General features: G+C 41.7%; 1 protein-coding gene across 2 annotated transcripts in view; it reads left to right on the top strand.

The window, feature by feature from the left end:
- Positions 1–16622, top strand: part of AMOTL1 (angiomotin like 1) — a 154818-nt gene that overhangs the window by 131850 nt on the left and 6346 nt on the right. For both annotated transcript variants that reach the window (XM_084617772.1, XM_084617773.1), the window contains 4 exons: positions 6233–6423; positions 8908–9033; positions 14629–14855; positions 15664–15936. In XM_084617772.1, coding sequence (XP_084473898.1) covers positions 6233–6423; positions 8908–9033; positions 14629–14855; positions 15664–15936 — 817 coding nt within the window. The remainder of the gene's footprint in view (positions 1–6232; positions 6424–8907; positions 9034–14628; positions 14856–15663; positions 15937–16622) is intronic.

Here is a 16622-nt window from a genome sequence, read left to right on the forward strand (position 1 = left end):
TAGAGAGATTCAAGAATTCCTTGACTCCATGGGGTGTTTTCAGGGCTCCTGCATTAGAGCTGTGTGAGCACCTGGTTGAGTTTTAAAGCTCTGAGTTTTCCATGCAGCACTGAAGCAGAAACCTGGATGCTTAATACTCATGACTTGACACGTACCACATACTTTTTTCATTTTTTTAATCAGGACAGTCATTTTTAACTATATCAAAGGTCACCCTGATGGAAATTTCTGGATTTTAGATGAATCCTTCACTTGGAAAAGCCTGTTCAGTGCTGACTTTAAATAGAGGATTATTTATTATTTCTCCACCATTTTTGCTTGATGGCACTTGGCTCTCTCCAGATGCTGAATAGACACTAGTTACGGCTCCATAGTTAAGGTTGAGTGTAGTTTTGCACTGAAAGTAGGGATTCAAATGCTTTCATATCTATGGAGAATAGTGTATCCTCCCCAAAATTGCTTTTCAAAAACTACCCTTTGCACCAGACCTGTTCAACAGGGAGGGTAGGTGGGAAAAACTCTGTATGTGTGTACAGGTGCATGCAGAGGAATGTAGGGGTTGAAGGAGCAAGTGGGAAATAGGTGTGTATGTCTGTGTGTGCAGGGGAATATGAAGGGCCTATGGGAAGGAGAAACTGGGATATGTGTCCAGGGGAATATGGAGGGAGTGGGGAAGCTGGGGGGAGGGATGCAGGAGAATGTGGGGGACAGGATGTAGGGGAAAAGTGGGGAATGTACTCCATTTTGTTGTGTAGCTGTGGCAGGGCAAAGCAGCTGTAAACCCATCTGTACTGGTAAGTATGCTCTGGCTGATTTGTGCTGCTCCAGGGAGGTGTAAAGCAGCCAAAGCACACTGGTGAATCTGGCTACAAAAGGCTTAAAATAAATAAATAAATAAATAAATAAATATGATGTTTTAAGGTTGATATTACACATCTTCATGTCATTAGAAATATCGTAAGGCAACATTCTCTTTTGTTTCCTATTTACGGTTTAATGTATGAAAATTGTAATTAAAAAAACAAAACAAGGAAATTCGTAGACAAAAACAATGTTAATCTGAAGTTAGGTTTGTGAGTACATATATCAATCATTTAGGGTAAAACACATTACAGGAATGTTGCAGTTAACCCCACAAACAAGCCTTATAAACCTAGGAAATTCAGATTTCAGGCTAACCTTACCATAATAAAAATATGGTATGGTATGGAAATGCAGAATTGGAGCACTCAAACAGCCTTTACTCTGCCTTGTGGTGAAACAATGAGTGGAGTGGGGTGGGGAAGGAAAGCAAAAAAAATCTAATTTGCTTCAAAAATCAATCTAATTTGGGACTTATCACTAAAATCCTTAGCTGTAATCATATGGTTATTGCATGATGTCACTAAAGAGCAGAGTTAAGGTCCTGAACTGGGACCAATGTAAGTAAGGAATGCATACGCTCTCCAGCCTTAACTTTGGCAATTCCAGATTCTTAAACACTTCACAATTCAACCGTATCATTTATAAAGCTTTGGGATTTACACCTGCTGAGAATCTGACCCATAGTTTTTCTGATGGACTTTTACTGAAAATGCAAGTTACTATCAAACGGATCCTATAGAACCAAACACTCAAACAGCATTTAATAGCATTTTCGGTGTAACATGACATTGATTTGGTATATGGAAATACACGCACAAATTCAGAATAATTTACATGATTACAAAGGACCATTTCTTCTGCTACTCCAATAAATTATTTATATATGGGTTAAAAACAAAATTGGATGGAGGTGCGGAGACATGGTTCTATGAATGCTTCCCGGGATCTCATGGGTTTTTTGGGGAGCTCTGCATACAAGTGTTTGAGCCCGTACTTTTATGCTTAGTTGAACTGTCTTAGCACAGTTACTCATCTAGATAAGTAACTGCCTCTTTCGCCTTCACTTATCACCACCTCCTCAAAACAAATCGTAATGTTATTTTGGGGAGTAGATTAGTTCATGACAAACAAAAAGCATTGAAGAGTTTGCAGAGAGAATTCCCAGCTGGCAGCTAGCACTGAGATCAGAACATGTGAATATTGGCTGCTGAGGGTCAGCAAATGGATATACTAGTGCATTAAGCCACCATTTGAGAAAAACAGCTGAAGGGTGTAAAAGGGAACATAACTGAGGCATGACATGTAGTTTTAACTTAGAAAGTTCACACATTTCCCACTGTCGAGAAACACTGCTGCTGCCAGAACCCTACTGGAATCAGGGCTTGTTATTGCTAAGACTTGTGGCAAATGGACACACTGCTACACAGTGGTGTTGCTTAAAAGCAAAGGACCTGATTCTGCTCTTAGCTACGTGGGGGTAAATCAGAAGTAACTCCATTGACTTAAATGGAGTTATAACAGTGTAAAAACCAGTGTGAGAGGTGGATCAGGGCCCCAAAAGAGAAGCTAGTTGCAGTTAAGTAACATTAAAAAAAAAATCTTATTTTCAGTGTTTGAATATCAGAGAGCCACATCAGCCTGTGGTGTAATCAGAATGGACTTCTGGATCAGGCACTGGACTTGGGTTCAGGGGATCTAGGATCAATCTCTGGCTTTGCCACAGACTCTCTGTGTGACCTCACAAGTTGCTCAATCTCTTTGTGCCTCAATTTTCACCGGGAAGGTGGGAAATCTGCAAATATTTCTCTACTTCACAGGGATATTGGGGGGATAAAAGCATAAATACTGGGCAGGCTCTATAGTTAGTGGCTTGGAATTGTAATTAGCACCATGTTTAAAGTGTCGTAATTCTGGAACACCTTTTCCCTTCAGATTTTCACTTCAAAAAATTGCCTTGGCCTCTCAGCTAACCTGCTGGGTTTGAGGGGAGGCTGGTATGAATGTTTGGGTTATTTTTTAATTTGAGAGAGGGCCAAAACCAGGTTTATGATGAACAACTAGCTCTAATTGTAACTGTGGGGTGAGTCCCATCACTCCATAAAATGACACCTGCTATCCATGTATCACAGTCATATCTACGGAATATTGAGTCATGCCAAATAAAATAGACTTTTACTACTTTTTACCCCAGTGAGCTTTATAGACCCAGTCCACCTGGGAGAGAATGAGCTGGATTTTATTCTGGCTCAGTTACCATCAACAGAATTATTAGCTAAATTCCAAATGGCCAGTCTTTATTGTTGATGATGCATGTATCCAGGAAAAAAGGACCTCTTAACTTTATATTCCAGGTTGAGTTTACGGGGTTGGCATTTATTTTGATCTGAAATTAATAAGACACTCTACACATGGAGTTTCAGGGTACAATTTTTACAGAGTGGAATTGCTCTGTAAAAATATGGTCATACCTTCCAGGACTGACATTATCTGAAGCATAACTGATGTTTTTATTGGTGAAGCATCACAACAGTTGCCCCCAAAGGATTGTTCCATAATGGATTGTTCCAGAAAACTTCTTCCAAAAAAGTCAGTATTACCCCAAAGCCAAAGTTCACTTAAGTCTTCTCCTGCATTCCCAAGTCATGTTTTCTGTCATCAAGAGGAAAGGTTCCAAAACGAAGAAATAGAGGCTGTTGTATTTTGTGACATGAATTCCAGAGAATGGAAATGTAGGTTACATGGTAACCCCTGAGTTCATGGTGTTGATGCATCACATAGGGCCTGCCTTGCCCTGGGCAGCTTGTGATGTGGCAAAGTTGACAAACAGGGGTGTGCACAACATAGTTTCCTCGTCTCTGACACAATCTTACGTGCCACTAAGTGCAGCAACTCTTATGCTTTATAAAACTCTTCAATAATGTCTACTCTCTGAAGGTCTCAGAGAACTTTACAACCCTTAATTCTCACACCATCCCCTATGGATTAGGTAACTATTGTTATCCCCATTTTAGGTACAGGGAGGTTAAGTAATTTGCTTAAGGTCTTACTTTCACTGTTCCATACAGAGTTCCTGTGGGAGCTGAAAACCAGCGTTTTGCTCAGTTTCAAACCAGGGACTTTTTGCATGCTAGATAAACACACGAACTGCTACACTAGAGAAACCACCTCCTAAGATCGTGTGGGAGAACCAGGAATAGAGCCAAGGACTTTTAACTCCCCATCCTCTGCATTAGCTTCCCTGCTTTGGATAAACAGTTTTCTATTCTATCGGGTTCTTTCATCCACTGTGTCCATTTTGCTTATCTTATAACTCTGAAATTTCAAAAGATGATGCCAAATGAGATAATGCGTAAACAAACGTCAGTGTTCTCCATAACATAAGAAAGCTTTATCCACACTCATGGATTGATCTCTGTATCTTATGATGATGCTGATTATTGAAGTGCCATTAATGTGCTACGTGCAGTAGAGGTACGGTAGCTGGTATTAAGAATGCTCTATAAACTCATATGTTTAGGGGAGTCGGACAGTCTGAAACTGGTGCTTAAGAAGCCATAGTAGATACATGGGGCCAGATCCCCAGCTGCTGTAAATTGGCATAGAGCCATGGCCCATAATAGTGGCCAAGTGCCATTTAATTTAGCATGCTATATTGCTTTGCTTCTGGGTTATATTTAACTATTTCCGATTCCCCTACACATGTTGGACACTCTCTCCATGCATGAGAGAAGTGTGACAAAGAGTCAGCAAAAGAGGTATTTTAATGCTAGGTTTGGAGTATCCCACGATGCCCTTGCATTCCAGGAAGAGCAGCAGGAACCCTAGTTCTGTCAGCCTGGTTCAGCATCACACGGAATATGTGATGGCCACAGTGAGCATCTGGAAAGCCAGTCCTGCCAGCACATTTGTCAAATGTAATAACAATGGAACACAACCTTTGCTTGCATTGCACCTTTCCTACAAACTGCACCCCCCAGCTGCTTGGCAGTGCAAGACAGCAGCCATTAGAGAGGTAAAAGACAAAGGGTGGGACTTTTTAAAGTGCTCCATGTAGGCGCTGCAAAAGTCCCTGGTAAAACTCCCGGGTAAAACTCCCTGGTAAAACTCCATGGAAGCAGACTTAGGTCAACTCTAAGCTCTTTAGAAAATCCCATTGCACATTTTCAAACTCAGGTTTGAAACTTTAACTAAACTCTAACTTTAGGCCCCAAGGCCCAGATTCTCAAAGGTATTTAAGGACCTAATTCCCATTGAAAGGAATGGGGGTTAGGCGCTTAAGTACCTTTGACGATGTGGACCCAAATCCATATTTAGGTACCTGTTTAAGTGGATGGATTTTCAAGCGTGTTGAGAACGCTCCACTCCCACTGACTTCATTTGGATTTGCAAGTACTCAGCACCTCTGAAAAGCTGGCCTCTGATGTAGGTGCCCTAACTTGAGGCTGCCAGGTTTGAAAATGCTAGCTTAAAAGACAGCAGGAGGAGAGAAAAATGAAGGAGCCTGGACACGGCGGATGAGAGATTTGAAAAAAGATTGCAGACCAATAAGGGAGAGAGACACCAGCAGGCTCTCTCAGACAAGGCTGATCTCTTGCACAGACAGCATGGAGATTACTTGAAGGAACTGAGGAAAGAAGGGAAAGGGGCATAGAGACAAGAAGTCAGAACCCTGTGCAGTCCGTGTGCTGTTTCAGCTCCCACGCATGCTGTAATAGGCAGCAGACATGCTGTCTCTACTAGCCTATTTCACAATTCCATTGCTTTTTCAGCAATCCATCAAGTATGTTATGTGGGCAGATGTATGCCCAGGATAGCAGCTCAATTCTTTCACCAGCCCATGCAGTATACGCATGTGCGAGGGTGAGCATCCTGCTCAATCAGCCCATGAGGTATTAACACTCCACGGTGGAGAGCTGGACTGCTCCACCCCGTGAGGAGTGTGCTTGCTGTGGTGGGACCACCAGTTCTTTTAGCCTCTTTCTAGCATCTTTTAGCCCTCAGTCAGTCACCTTCAGGAACTTGGGGAGGACCCCACCTTCAGCTGGAAGTTTTACACACGCCATCTGTAGCCTTGCCTCCTTTGCTAAGCAATAAATCAGCTTTCCTGATGCTGTTGAGTTGCTAGGGACAGTTTCTAGAGCAAACTTGCATCTCACTGGTTGTAGGCAATAACTATTGGGTCACGCTTTGACAAGGAGCCCTATTTAAGCTCTGATCGCCAGGGTGGCTACTGATTCAGCAACAGGCCACCCAAAAGGTTGAAAGCCCCTGGGTTTGTTTTGCAGAAGATTTTGTAGAAGAGGTGCCTGCAGCTCTCGTGTTGGTGCAGGCTGAATATCTTTCGTTGTTTCCCTCTCCCCAACTCCAGAGACAGGGGAACTACCAGGCCGAAAGCCTGCCAGAACACAATGCCCCAGCACTGATGGAGCTAGTGCGGGAAAAGGAGGAGAGGATTCTGGCTCTGGAAGCTGACATGACCAAGTGGGAGCAGAAGTATCTAGAGGAGAGCACAATCAGGCACTTTGCCATGAATGCAGCAGCCACAGCGGCAACAGAAAGGTAAGATCATATTGTTCTAGGCAGTCAGCAATACACTCAATCAAATGAGGCTTTGTATAGTAAAAAGAAGTGGGTGTTTTCTTAGGGACAAATCTGGCGTGGTTTATCCAGTCATGTAGTCCCATTGAAGTTAATGGGACCATTCACTATAGCAAGGCCATGAGGCCTTGCCATTCCGGGTCAGGATCAATGGTTCATCAAGGCCAGTGAACCAGCCTCCAGCAGTGTCCTATAGCTAGGGCCCTGTGTAAATCATTATTATTATTTTTTTTAGAAAATTCACAACAGTGTAAATGGCAAAGTATTGAATTTCATGGAGTTTGCACAGAATGAAGTTTACAAATAATGTTCATCAGTTTCAAGGACAGAAAATTCATTGACTATTGTTACTTGTAAAATTCATTCCATCCTTGAAATGGACTTTCCTGTAGACTTCTACGTTTTAAAAAAATATTTTAAAGTCCCTTTATTATAATATTTTCACAACTTCCATGCCCTCCAGGAAATCGTGATTTATTCAGGGTCCTACCTATAACTGTTTCATCAAAGGAAGGCAGAAGTTTTCCTTAATAAACCTGGTTTAATGTACTTGGCATGTGTGGGGGAGGAGAGGGAATTTTTCTCCATAGTATTAAGGGCTCACAAAGGAATTTCCCTCCATTTACTGCCAGATACTATCAAGTATTTCACATAGACCCAGGCATTTTAATTACCCAAAAAATGAGTGTATTCACTGGGGGCTTGATTTTCAGAGAGGTATGTCATGGGGCGCACCACTCACTGCCTGACTGCCTTCTGGTACTCTGGGGATTAGCTTGAGGCAGACGATCCCCATCCATGGTTTGCACACCGTCACCCTGTCCACCTGGAGCTCCTCTCACAGCATCCTCTTCATGGCTCGGCCCTGTGGCTGTGTCACAGGTTACCACCCCCCTCCCGGTGGAGGTTTAGCTCCTTCTCTCGCTCACTGCCTCAGTGCCACTTGCCCAGTGGCTGGTAGGGGAACCCAGGCCCACGCTCTTCTCTAGGTTCCAGGCCAGGGACCCTCAGTTTAGCAATCTGGGCCTTCTCTCTCTGGCCTCACTGCTCTATCCCTGGGCTTCTTCCTACTGTTGGTTCCCCGTTTCTTCATAGGCCTACCAGTTCTCCAACACCTCCTTCCTCTTCCCAGGTAGTGTCTGCAGTCTCCACTCATTCCTCCCTTTCTCCTGGGGGTGTCTGCCTTTTTTCCCAGTAGCCCCTTCTGCTTCAGCTCTTAGCCTTTATAGACCCTGCCTATTCCGACCCAGCTGAGCTTCCTTAATCAGCTGCCTAAGGGGTTAATTGGCACATCTGTCCTGCATTAAACCCTGCAAGGTGAGCATGGGGTAGTCACCCCATCACAATGCAAAGTACCCACAACTCCTGTTGACTTCAGCTAGACTTATGGGTGTTCAGCACCTTTTCAAATCAGGCCGTTTGTGTCTTCAGAATAGGGTTTTTAATATTTCTGTCACAGGTAATACAAGGCATTGTCACTGATGTGTACTGGCATCTAAAATATCATAATTAAAAGGACCATATCAAATATTTTAGATCCTAAACATAGGTATGACTTTATAAAAAAATGTAAAATAAAAAACAACAAAACCCAGGTTTGCAAAATTTCACATAAAATACGTTTTTTAATCAATTATATATTTTTCTTTATATAAATGTTTTCTTGAAAATTTTCCCCTATGGCTTTGGAAACCCAAACACACTAGCTTTGTGTTAGTGTATGAGAACCAGAAAGTGAAACTTAACTTGAAACAGGAAATTAACTTGATCTATCTCATTTTCTCATCCAGCATTGAAGTGCAGAAGCAAACAGCAAATTAGATTTAATGTGCTGACTCTTGTGATTTTCTTTCAACCTTCACATTATTTGGTGTTTTTCTTAAAGCCCCAGCACATAGAACCAAGTGATTACATGAGAATCTCTGCTTTCATTAATTTTTAAAATTTTTTTCTAGCCCTTGTGATTGTACAGGAAAACATGAAACATGATTCAAGTGTATTTCAAAGGCTCAGAAACCTGAGGGGAGTTAAAAACAATCCACAGTTCATTTATTTATTATTTATATCACCAGCTAAGGATTTATTGTTTAATATACTGGACCAGGTCTTCAACTGATGTAAATCAACATAGGTTCATTGAACCCAAGAGAGCTGAGCTGTTTTAGACTGGCAGAGGATCTGGTCCATTATTTTTATCTTGACAGTGTCCTTTAATTTTAATTCATTTTAGAACATGAGATTTCACCTCCAATTTGTTCCCTCCCACCTTTTGTTGTATTTTCAGAAATCCTCATTTCACTGGACTATTACACCCTCCAAATATAGCTGTAGATTTCCATTGTAACGTGAATGGTGAAAAAACAGTTGCATACCTGTTTGTATCAAAAGAGGCCTTTTATTGAACCAAGTGACACTAAAAGGTGTGGCTGTGTCTTGTGTTGCTAGGGATACCTCAGTCATTAACCACTCGCGGAATGGCAGCTACAACGAGAACTCCCTGGAGGTTCGAATATGGCAGGAAGAGGAGGAGATTGTTCAAGCCAATCGGAGGTGTCAGGACATGGAATACACGTAAAGGACAGCTTTAAATACTTACTGCGGGATTTGTGCTAAAGGTCTTATCTTGAGATCCATAGCGTCCTAACCGCTTGGATCCTTGGATAAGCTAGCCCATGCGTCATTTAGCCCTTCGCATGCCAATAGGCCCATTCTAAAAAGAGGGATTTTGCTCCAGTTTGTCTTCTAGTCATTTCACTCTTCAGCTATTAAAAGACAGGGATTAGGTTCTGCCTCCTCCCCTCCCTGGATTTAAACCTTCTTCACATCAAAGAGAGACCTTAAAAATGGATGGTTTCCTTACTAGAAAAAGGAGGTTGGCATGAGCTTGCATGATCTCACTCAAAATTCTGACTTTTTAAAGCAAGACTCTCTAGTAGCCAATGCTTTAAATATGACTTCATTGCTGCCCAACCAAAAAGGTGTGTGCATGTATCTGATATCTCTCTGAGTTATATGAAAGGTACCATGGCATGTAGGGACAAACCTTCAAAAATGAACACCTGAAGTTGAACCCACACAAAAATGCATACACAAGTATGGGGATGGATTTCACCTGAGTAAGGAGGGAAATAGACTTCTAGGATGGAGGATGTTACAACTGGTCAAGAGAGCTTTAAACTAGGAATCTGCAGGAGATGGTTGGGAGATGTCCAGGTAATCTCCACACCGGATTTTAACATTGAGAGGGAAGAAAACGAAGTAAGAAAGGATACAGTCGTGGGTAGGAGAATGGACATAAGGAGGAAGGGCAGTGTACATACCAGTCTAATAGGTGATACTGGCGGTAGAATGTCTGTGCCTAATCGGGTAAAGAATATAAGCAAGGCCAAATGGCAAAAATTAAGATGTTTGTTCACTAATGCGAGGAGCCTAGGTAACAAAATGGAGGAACGAGAGCTACTGGTGCAGGAAGAGAAACCAGATATTATAGGGATAACAGAAACCTGGTGGAACAGTCGTCATGACTGGACTACAGGTATTGAAGGGCATGTGCTGTTTAGGAAAGACAGAAATAAAGGCAAAGGTGGTGGAGCAGCATTGTATATCAGTGATGAGGTAGACTGTAAAGAAATAAGAAGCGATGGAATGGATAAGACAGAGTCTGTCTGGGCAAAAATCACATTGGGGAAGAAAGCTACTAGAGCCTCCCCTGGGATAGTGCTTGGGGTGTGCTATGGACTACTAGGATCCGATCTGGATATGCATAGAGACCTCTTTAATGTTTTTGATGAAGTAAATACTAATGGGAATTGTGTGATCATGGGAGACTTTAACTTCCCAGATATAGACTGGAGGACAAGTGCTAGTAATAATAATAGGGCTCAGATTTTCCAGGATGTGATAGCTGATGGATTCCTTCACCAAGTAGTTGCTGAACCAACAAGAGGGGATGCCATTTTAGATTTGGTTTTGGTGAGTAATGAGGACCGCATAGAAGAAATGGTTGTAGGGGACAGCCTTGGTTTGAGTGATCATGAGCTAATTCAGTTCAAACTAAATGGAAGGATAAACAAAAATAGATCTGTGACTAGGGTTTTTGATTTCAAAAGAGCTAACTTTAAAAAATTAAGGAAATTAGTTAAGGAAGTGGATTGGACTGAAGAACTTGTGGATCTAAAGGTGGAGGAGGCCTGGAATTACTTCAAATCAAAGTTGCAGAAACTGTCAGAAGCCTGCATCCCAAGAAAGGAGGAAAAGTTCATAGGCAGGAGTTGTAGATCAAGCTGGATGAGCAAGCATCTTAGAGAGGTGATTAAGAAAAAGCAAAAAGCCTACAAGGAGTGGAAGATGGGAGGGATCAGCAAGGAAAGCTACCTTATTGAGGTCAGAACATGTAGGGATAAAGTGAGAAAGGCCAAAAGCCATGTAGAGTTGGACCTTGCAAAGGGAATTAAAACCAATAGTAAAAGGTTCTATAGCCATATAAATAAGAAGAAAACAAAGAAAGAAGAAGTGAGACTGCTAAACACTGAGGATGGAGGGGAGGTTAAGAATAATTTAGGCATGGCCCAATATGTAAACTTTGCCTCAGTCTTTAATGAGGCTAATGAGGAGCTTACGGATAATGGTAGGGTGACAAATGGGAATGAGGATATGGAGGTAGATATTACCACATCCGAGGTAGAAGCCATACTTGAACAGCTTAATGGGACTAAATTGGGGGGCCCAGATAATCTTCATCCAAGAATATGAAAGGAACTGGCACATGAAATTGCAAGCCCATTAGGAAAAATTTTTAATGAATCTGTAAACTCAGGGGTGGTACCATATGACTGGAGAATTGCTAACATAGTTCCTATTTTTAAGAAAGGAAAAAAAGGTGATCCGGGTAACTACAGGCCTGTTAGTTTGACATCTGTAGTATGCAAGGTCTTGGAAAAAAATTTGAAGGAGAAAGTAGTTAAGGACATTGAGGTCAATGGTAATTGGGACAAAATACAACATGGTTTTACAAAAGGTAGATCGTGTCAAACCAGCCTGATCTCCTTCTTTGAGAAGGTAACAGATTTTTTAGACAAAGGAAATGCAGTGGATCTAATTTACCTTGATTTCAGTAAGGCATTTGATGCGGTTCCACATGGGGAATTATTAGCTAAATTGGAAAAGATGGGGATAAATATGAAAATTGAAAGGTGGATAAGGAACTGGTTAAAGGGGAGACTACAACGGGTCACACTGAAAGGTGAACTGTCAGGCTAGAAGGAGGTTACTAGTGGAGTTCCTCAGGGATCAGTTTTGGGACCAATCTTATTTAATCTTTTTATTACTGACCTTGGCACAAAAAGTGGGAGTGCGCTAATAAAGTTTGCGGATGACACAAAACTGGGAGGTATTGCCAATACAGAGAAGGACCGGGATATTATACAGGAAGTTCTGGATGACCTTGTAAACTGGAGTAATAGTAATAGGATGAAACTTAATAGTGAAAAGTGCAAGGTCAGGCATTTAGGGATTAATAACAGAATTTTTGTTATAAACTGGGGACGCATCACTTGAAAGTAACAGAGGAGGAGAAGGACCTTGGAGTATTGGTTGATCACAGGATGACTATGAGCCGCCAGTGTGATATGGCCGTGAAAAAACTAGTGCGGTCTTGGGATGCATCAGGCGAGGTATTTCCAGTAGAGATAAGGAGGTGTTAGTACCATTATACAAGGCACTGGTGAGACCTCATCTGGAATACTGTGTGCAGTTCTGGTCTCCCATGTTTAAGAAAGACGAATTCAGACTGGAACAGGTACAGAGAAGGGCTACTAGGATGATCCGAGGAATGGAAAACTTGTCTTATGAAAGGAGACTCAAAGAGCTTGGCTTGTTTAGCCTAACCAAAAGAAGGCTGAGAGGAGATACGATTGCTGTCTAGAAATATATCAGAGGGATAAATACCACAGAGGGAGAATTATTTAAACTCAGTACCAATGTGGACACAAGAACGAATGGATATAAACTGACTATCAGGAAGTTTAGACTTGAAATTAGACGAAGGTTTCTGACAGTCAGAAGAGTGAAGTTCTGGAACAGCCTTCCCAGGGAAGCAGTGGGGGCACTAAGCTTGATAAGTTTATGGAAGGGATGATATGATGGGATAGCCTAATTTTGTCAATTAATTGATCTTCAACTATTAGCGGTAGATACCCCCAATGGTCTGTGATGGGATGTTAAATGGGGTGGGATCTGAGTTACTCCAGAGAATTCTTTCCTGGGTGTCTGGCTGGTGAGTCTTGCTCACATGCTCAGGGTTTAGGTGATCGCCATATATGGGCTCAGGAAGGAATTTTCCTCCAGGGCAGATTGGCAGAGGCCCTGGGGGTTTTTCGCCTTCCACTGCAGTGTGGGGCACGGGTCACTTGCTGGAGGATTCTCTGCACCTCGAAGTCTTTAAACGGTGATTTGAGGACTTCTATAGCTCAGACATAGGTTAGAGGTTTGTTACAGGAGTGGGTGGGTGAGATGCTATGGCCTGCGTTGTGCACGAGGTCAGACTAGACGATCATAATGGTCCCTTCTCACCTTAAAGTCTATGATTCTATGTTGATAAATTGGAAAGGGTCCAGAGAAAAGCCACAAGAATGATTAAAGGATTAGAAAACATGCCTTATAGTGATAGACGCAAGGAACTCAATCTATTTACCTTAAGAAAGAGAAGGTTACGGGTTGACTTGATCGCGGTTTATAAATAGTTGGTCCTTCCTGGCATGGAATCTATGAAAGCAGGAGTTGGTACAGAACCTGTCTATGCACACGCAAGTGCCCATTTGCACATGCAGTTTTCCCATTTTGAGCATGCAAATGCAAATATGTATGTAGCACGTCCAATTACTTGTTTGCTAGAGCTGCTCAAAAAATTTGTAATCAAAACTTTTTTTTATTAAAAATGTTTTTTTGACTAAACAGCAAATTTTTTTGAGAAAATTTCTGTTTTCACAGATATTTCCCAGGTTTTGTTGAAAAGCAAAAAAAAAAAGCCAAATAAAATTCTGACAAAAAATTTCATGTTCTTCAAATTTTTTTTCAGAAAATAAAAATATAATTTAACCGGTTCTATGTTTTTCATCTTATAGACACGTGCATGCATACACACACACAGAGGACTTGAAATCAGTGGGAATTTTGCCATTGACTTCTTTAAGAGATGGATCAGGATTTTATGTTGCAAGTGCAAATTAGGCACTCCATTTTGAAAATGACAGCCTTAAAGTTTCCACCTCCCTTATGTGTTTATTTACACCATATGTGACATTTCTTTTTTAAAACCCTCCCAAAAAACATCTGCTGTGTTTGGCTATATTTCATAAGACATGATTTTCATTTGACTGGCATTTTAATTAGTTAGTTCAAACCTTTTCAGTTTGATTCAGTCTTAAATTCCCCACCGCCATGTTTCCACAGCCTATTCTCAAATAATTGATTCTTTATCATCTTAAAACACTTTCAGGGTCTAGAGAAGAAAGCTGTTGGGGTCTCCAGTTAGTTGGAAAACACAGACCATTAGTTGTTTTCACTGCTTTCAACAGAAACTAAGGGCCCAATCCAATGCTCACTGAAGGCAATGGAAGTTTCTTTCATTTATTTCAGTGGCAGTTGGTATGGCCCCTCAGAGATTTGGGCAAGATAATTTAATTATTAAAATCTTTATTTCAATCTATTATAGGGCCAGCTCCTGAGGTTTTTACGCAAATTTAATTCAGTCTACCTTGATTCAGACAAAACTCCCCCATGGCAGTCTGCCACAGTAAAGAACTCAGGATTTAGCCCAGAAGTATTTTGGGGCAAAGAAAATTGCTCCTGAATGATCCCATCAGTCCACAGCATCTTTAGGACTATTTTTCAGATTATTCTTGCTAGTTTATTGAAGTAATATCAATGGATCAGCTTAATTTAAATCTATTTAATCTTACAAAAAGATTGTAATAGCAGGAAATATTGCCCAGTTAAGCTGTGCAATTGCCCTCAAAGGAAATGGTGGAAATTTCATTGTTTGAGTTGCTTAAAACTGGAAGGGGTAAAGCAGCAGAGAATGTACTAGAGGGAAAAGGCAGCAGTGGAATAGCTGTGATCTAGAAGTTATTTTCCATCTTTGTCAGCAGAACATTCATATTTTGGCAGGATAAAGAATCTGCATGCGAAAATAATTGAGAAAGATGCCATGATCAAGGTCCTTCAGCAGCGTTTGCGGAAGGATGCTGGGAAAACAGATAGCACAAGTTTACGGCCTGCTCGATCGGTCCCGTCCATCGCTGCAGCAGCGGGTGCGCATTCCCGCCAGACCTCTCTCACCAGCAATCAGATAGCTGAGGAAAAGAAGGAGGAGAAGACCTGGAAAGGAAGCATAGGTGAGCACCAATTTGAGCAAGGCATTGGCAGTGCAAAGGGTTTCAGTGAGAGGACGGCTTAACAAGTAAAATCTGTCTGTGGCCAGAATAAGACTTTGAGGGTCAGCTTTGAAAGTGTGATTGGCCACTTTCTACAAACAGTTTGAGCCACCACCCTGTGTGTTCCGGCACAGCTGCACTCGCCTGACAATCATACCCAGAGGAATGCAGGCAGTGTATGCATATTTCATGGGAATCAAACCTACTCTGGGCTAGGAAAAGTTGCATTAAACTAGAGAGCAGACAGCACTTTGGATAGGTTTCAGAGTAACAGCCGTGTTAGTCTGTATTCGCAAAAAGAAAAGGAGTACTTGTGGTACCTTAGAGACTAACCAATTTATTTGAGCATAAGCTTTCGTTGCATCTGATGAAGTGAGCTGTAGCTTACGAAAGCTTATGCTTCGCCACTTGTTTTCTCCCAAGATGAAACATTCCTCATTTTAAAATGTACCTTTCATTGGTGTAAGGTGTGGCAGTAATTAAGGGGACACACCTGATCATGAAACCTAACACACACAACTTTGCTTCTTTTATTCCAAATGCTGGGGGTAGATGTCTCTCTTCCTGATAGTGAGATCTAGGAGGCTGTTTTTCGGGGGGGGGGGCCTCCCCAGGTGAGTAGTGGTCCCCTTATTAGTGGATATATTTAAAACTACCCTGCACCAAAGCCCTGGAGAACAATCCTTCCCTGGAAGGAGGCTGGCCTGGGGGACCTAGCAGGGCTTCTCCATCTTTGATTTTACTAACATGATCATTATTGTGTTTTTAGGGTTGCTGTTAGGGAAGGATCATCATGACCATTCATCAATCCCTGCACTGCCTCCCCTGCCTCCCTCTTTGTCCTGTGCAGCCCCCTCGTTGCCAGTCAGCACCTCCCATGCTAAAACAGGCAGCAAAGACAGCAGCACTCAGACTGACAAAAGCTCTGAGCTTTTCTGGCCAAACACTGCTTCTTTCCCAGGCAGGGGAAGGTTAAGCACCACCCCATCAAACAGCCCTGCCCTGAGACACACAGGAGCCAAAGGCACTAGAGATAAACTAGGTAAGTGATTCCAACCTTCATGGTACAATCAGTGCATTGATATTATGGTGAATCACGCTATATAGGTGCCTGAGACAAATATAATTATAGAGAGGCAATACTTCTTAAATGGATGAATAAATTGTTGCTGGTTATTATCTCAAGACAATCAAAAGCATTCTTTAAGTCAAATTTAAGAGAGAGATGTGTGCAAAACCACCTGCTTTGGCCTTGCAAACTTTCCTATGCAGAGCTTAGATTTTTTTTTACCAGTTTTCATCAAGTTCCATTAATTTGCTGAAGGGGGAAATTTCAGCATGTACAGTTATTTGTGGTGCCAAAAGTGACATTCCATCCTGGAACTGGTCACAACATTTCTCTCCTTGGATACATTCCGCATTTGTTCCCACATTCAGACAAACATTTTTTTGGAGAATTTTCCCAGTTTAAACTATTTTGGGGGGGAAGAAATCATTTGTTTCATATTTTTATGAAAACTCGTGGGAAAAGTGAGCCGAAAACACAGAATGGTTTACTTTTGTGTGAAAACTAGGGAAATTTGATTTAGAAATGATTTTTGACGGATGAGGACTGTTTCCATACACTCCTAGTTAGAGGAGACATTTGTTTTAAAAACATTATTTTAGAAAAAGACTGTTTCCCACACAATCTTTTATTCCCCATGAAAAGAACTCCATCGCTGTTAA

The sequence above is a fragment of the Lepidochelys olivacea genome (genome assembly GCF_965140295.1).
Source record: "Lepidochelys olivacea isolate rLepOli2 genome assembly, chromosome: 1".
Lineage (NCBI taxonomy): Eukaryota > Metazoa > Chordata > Testudines > Cheloniidae > Lepidochelys > Lepidochelys olivacea.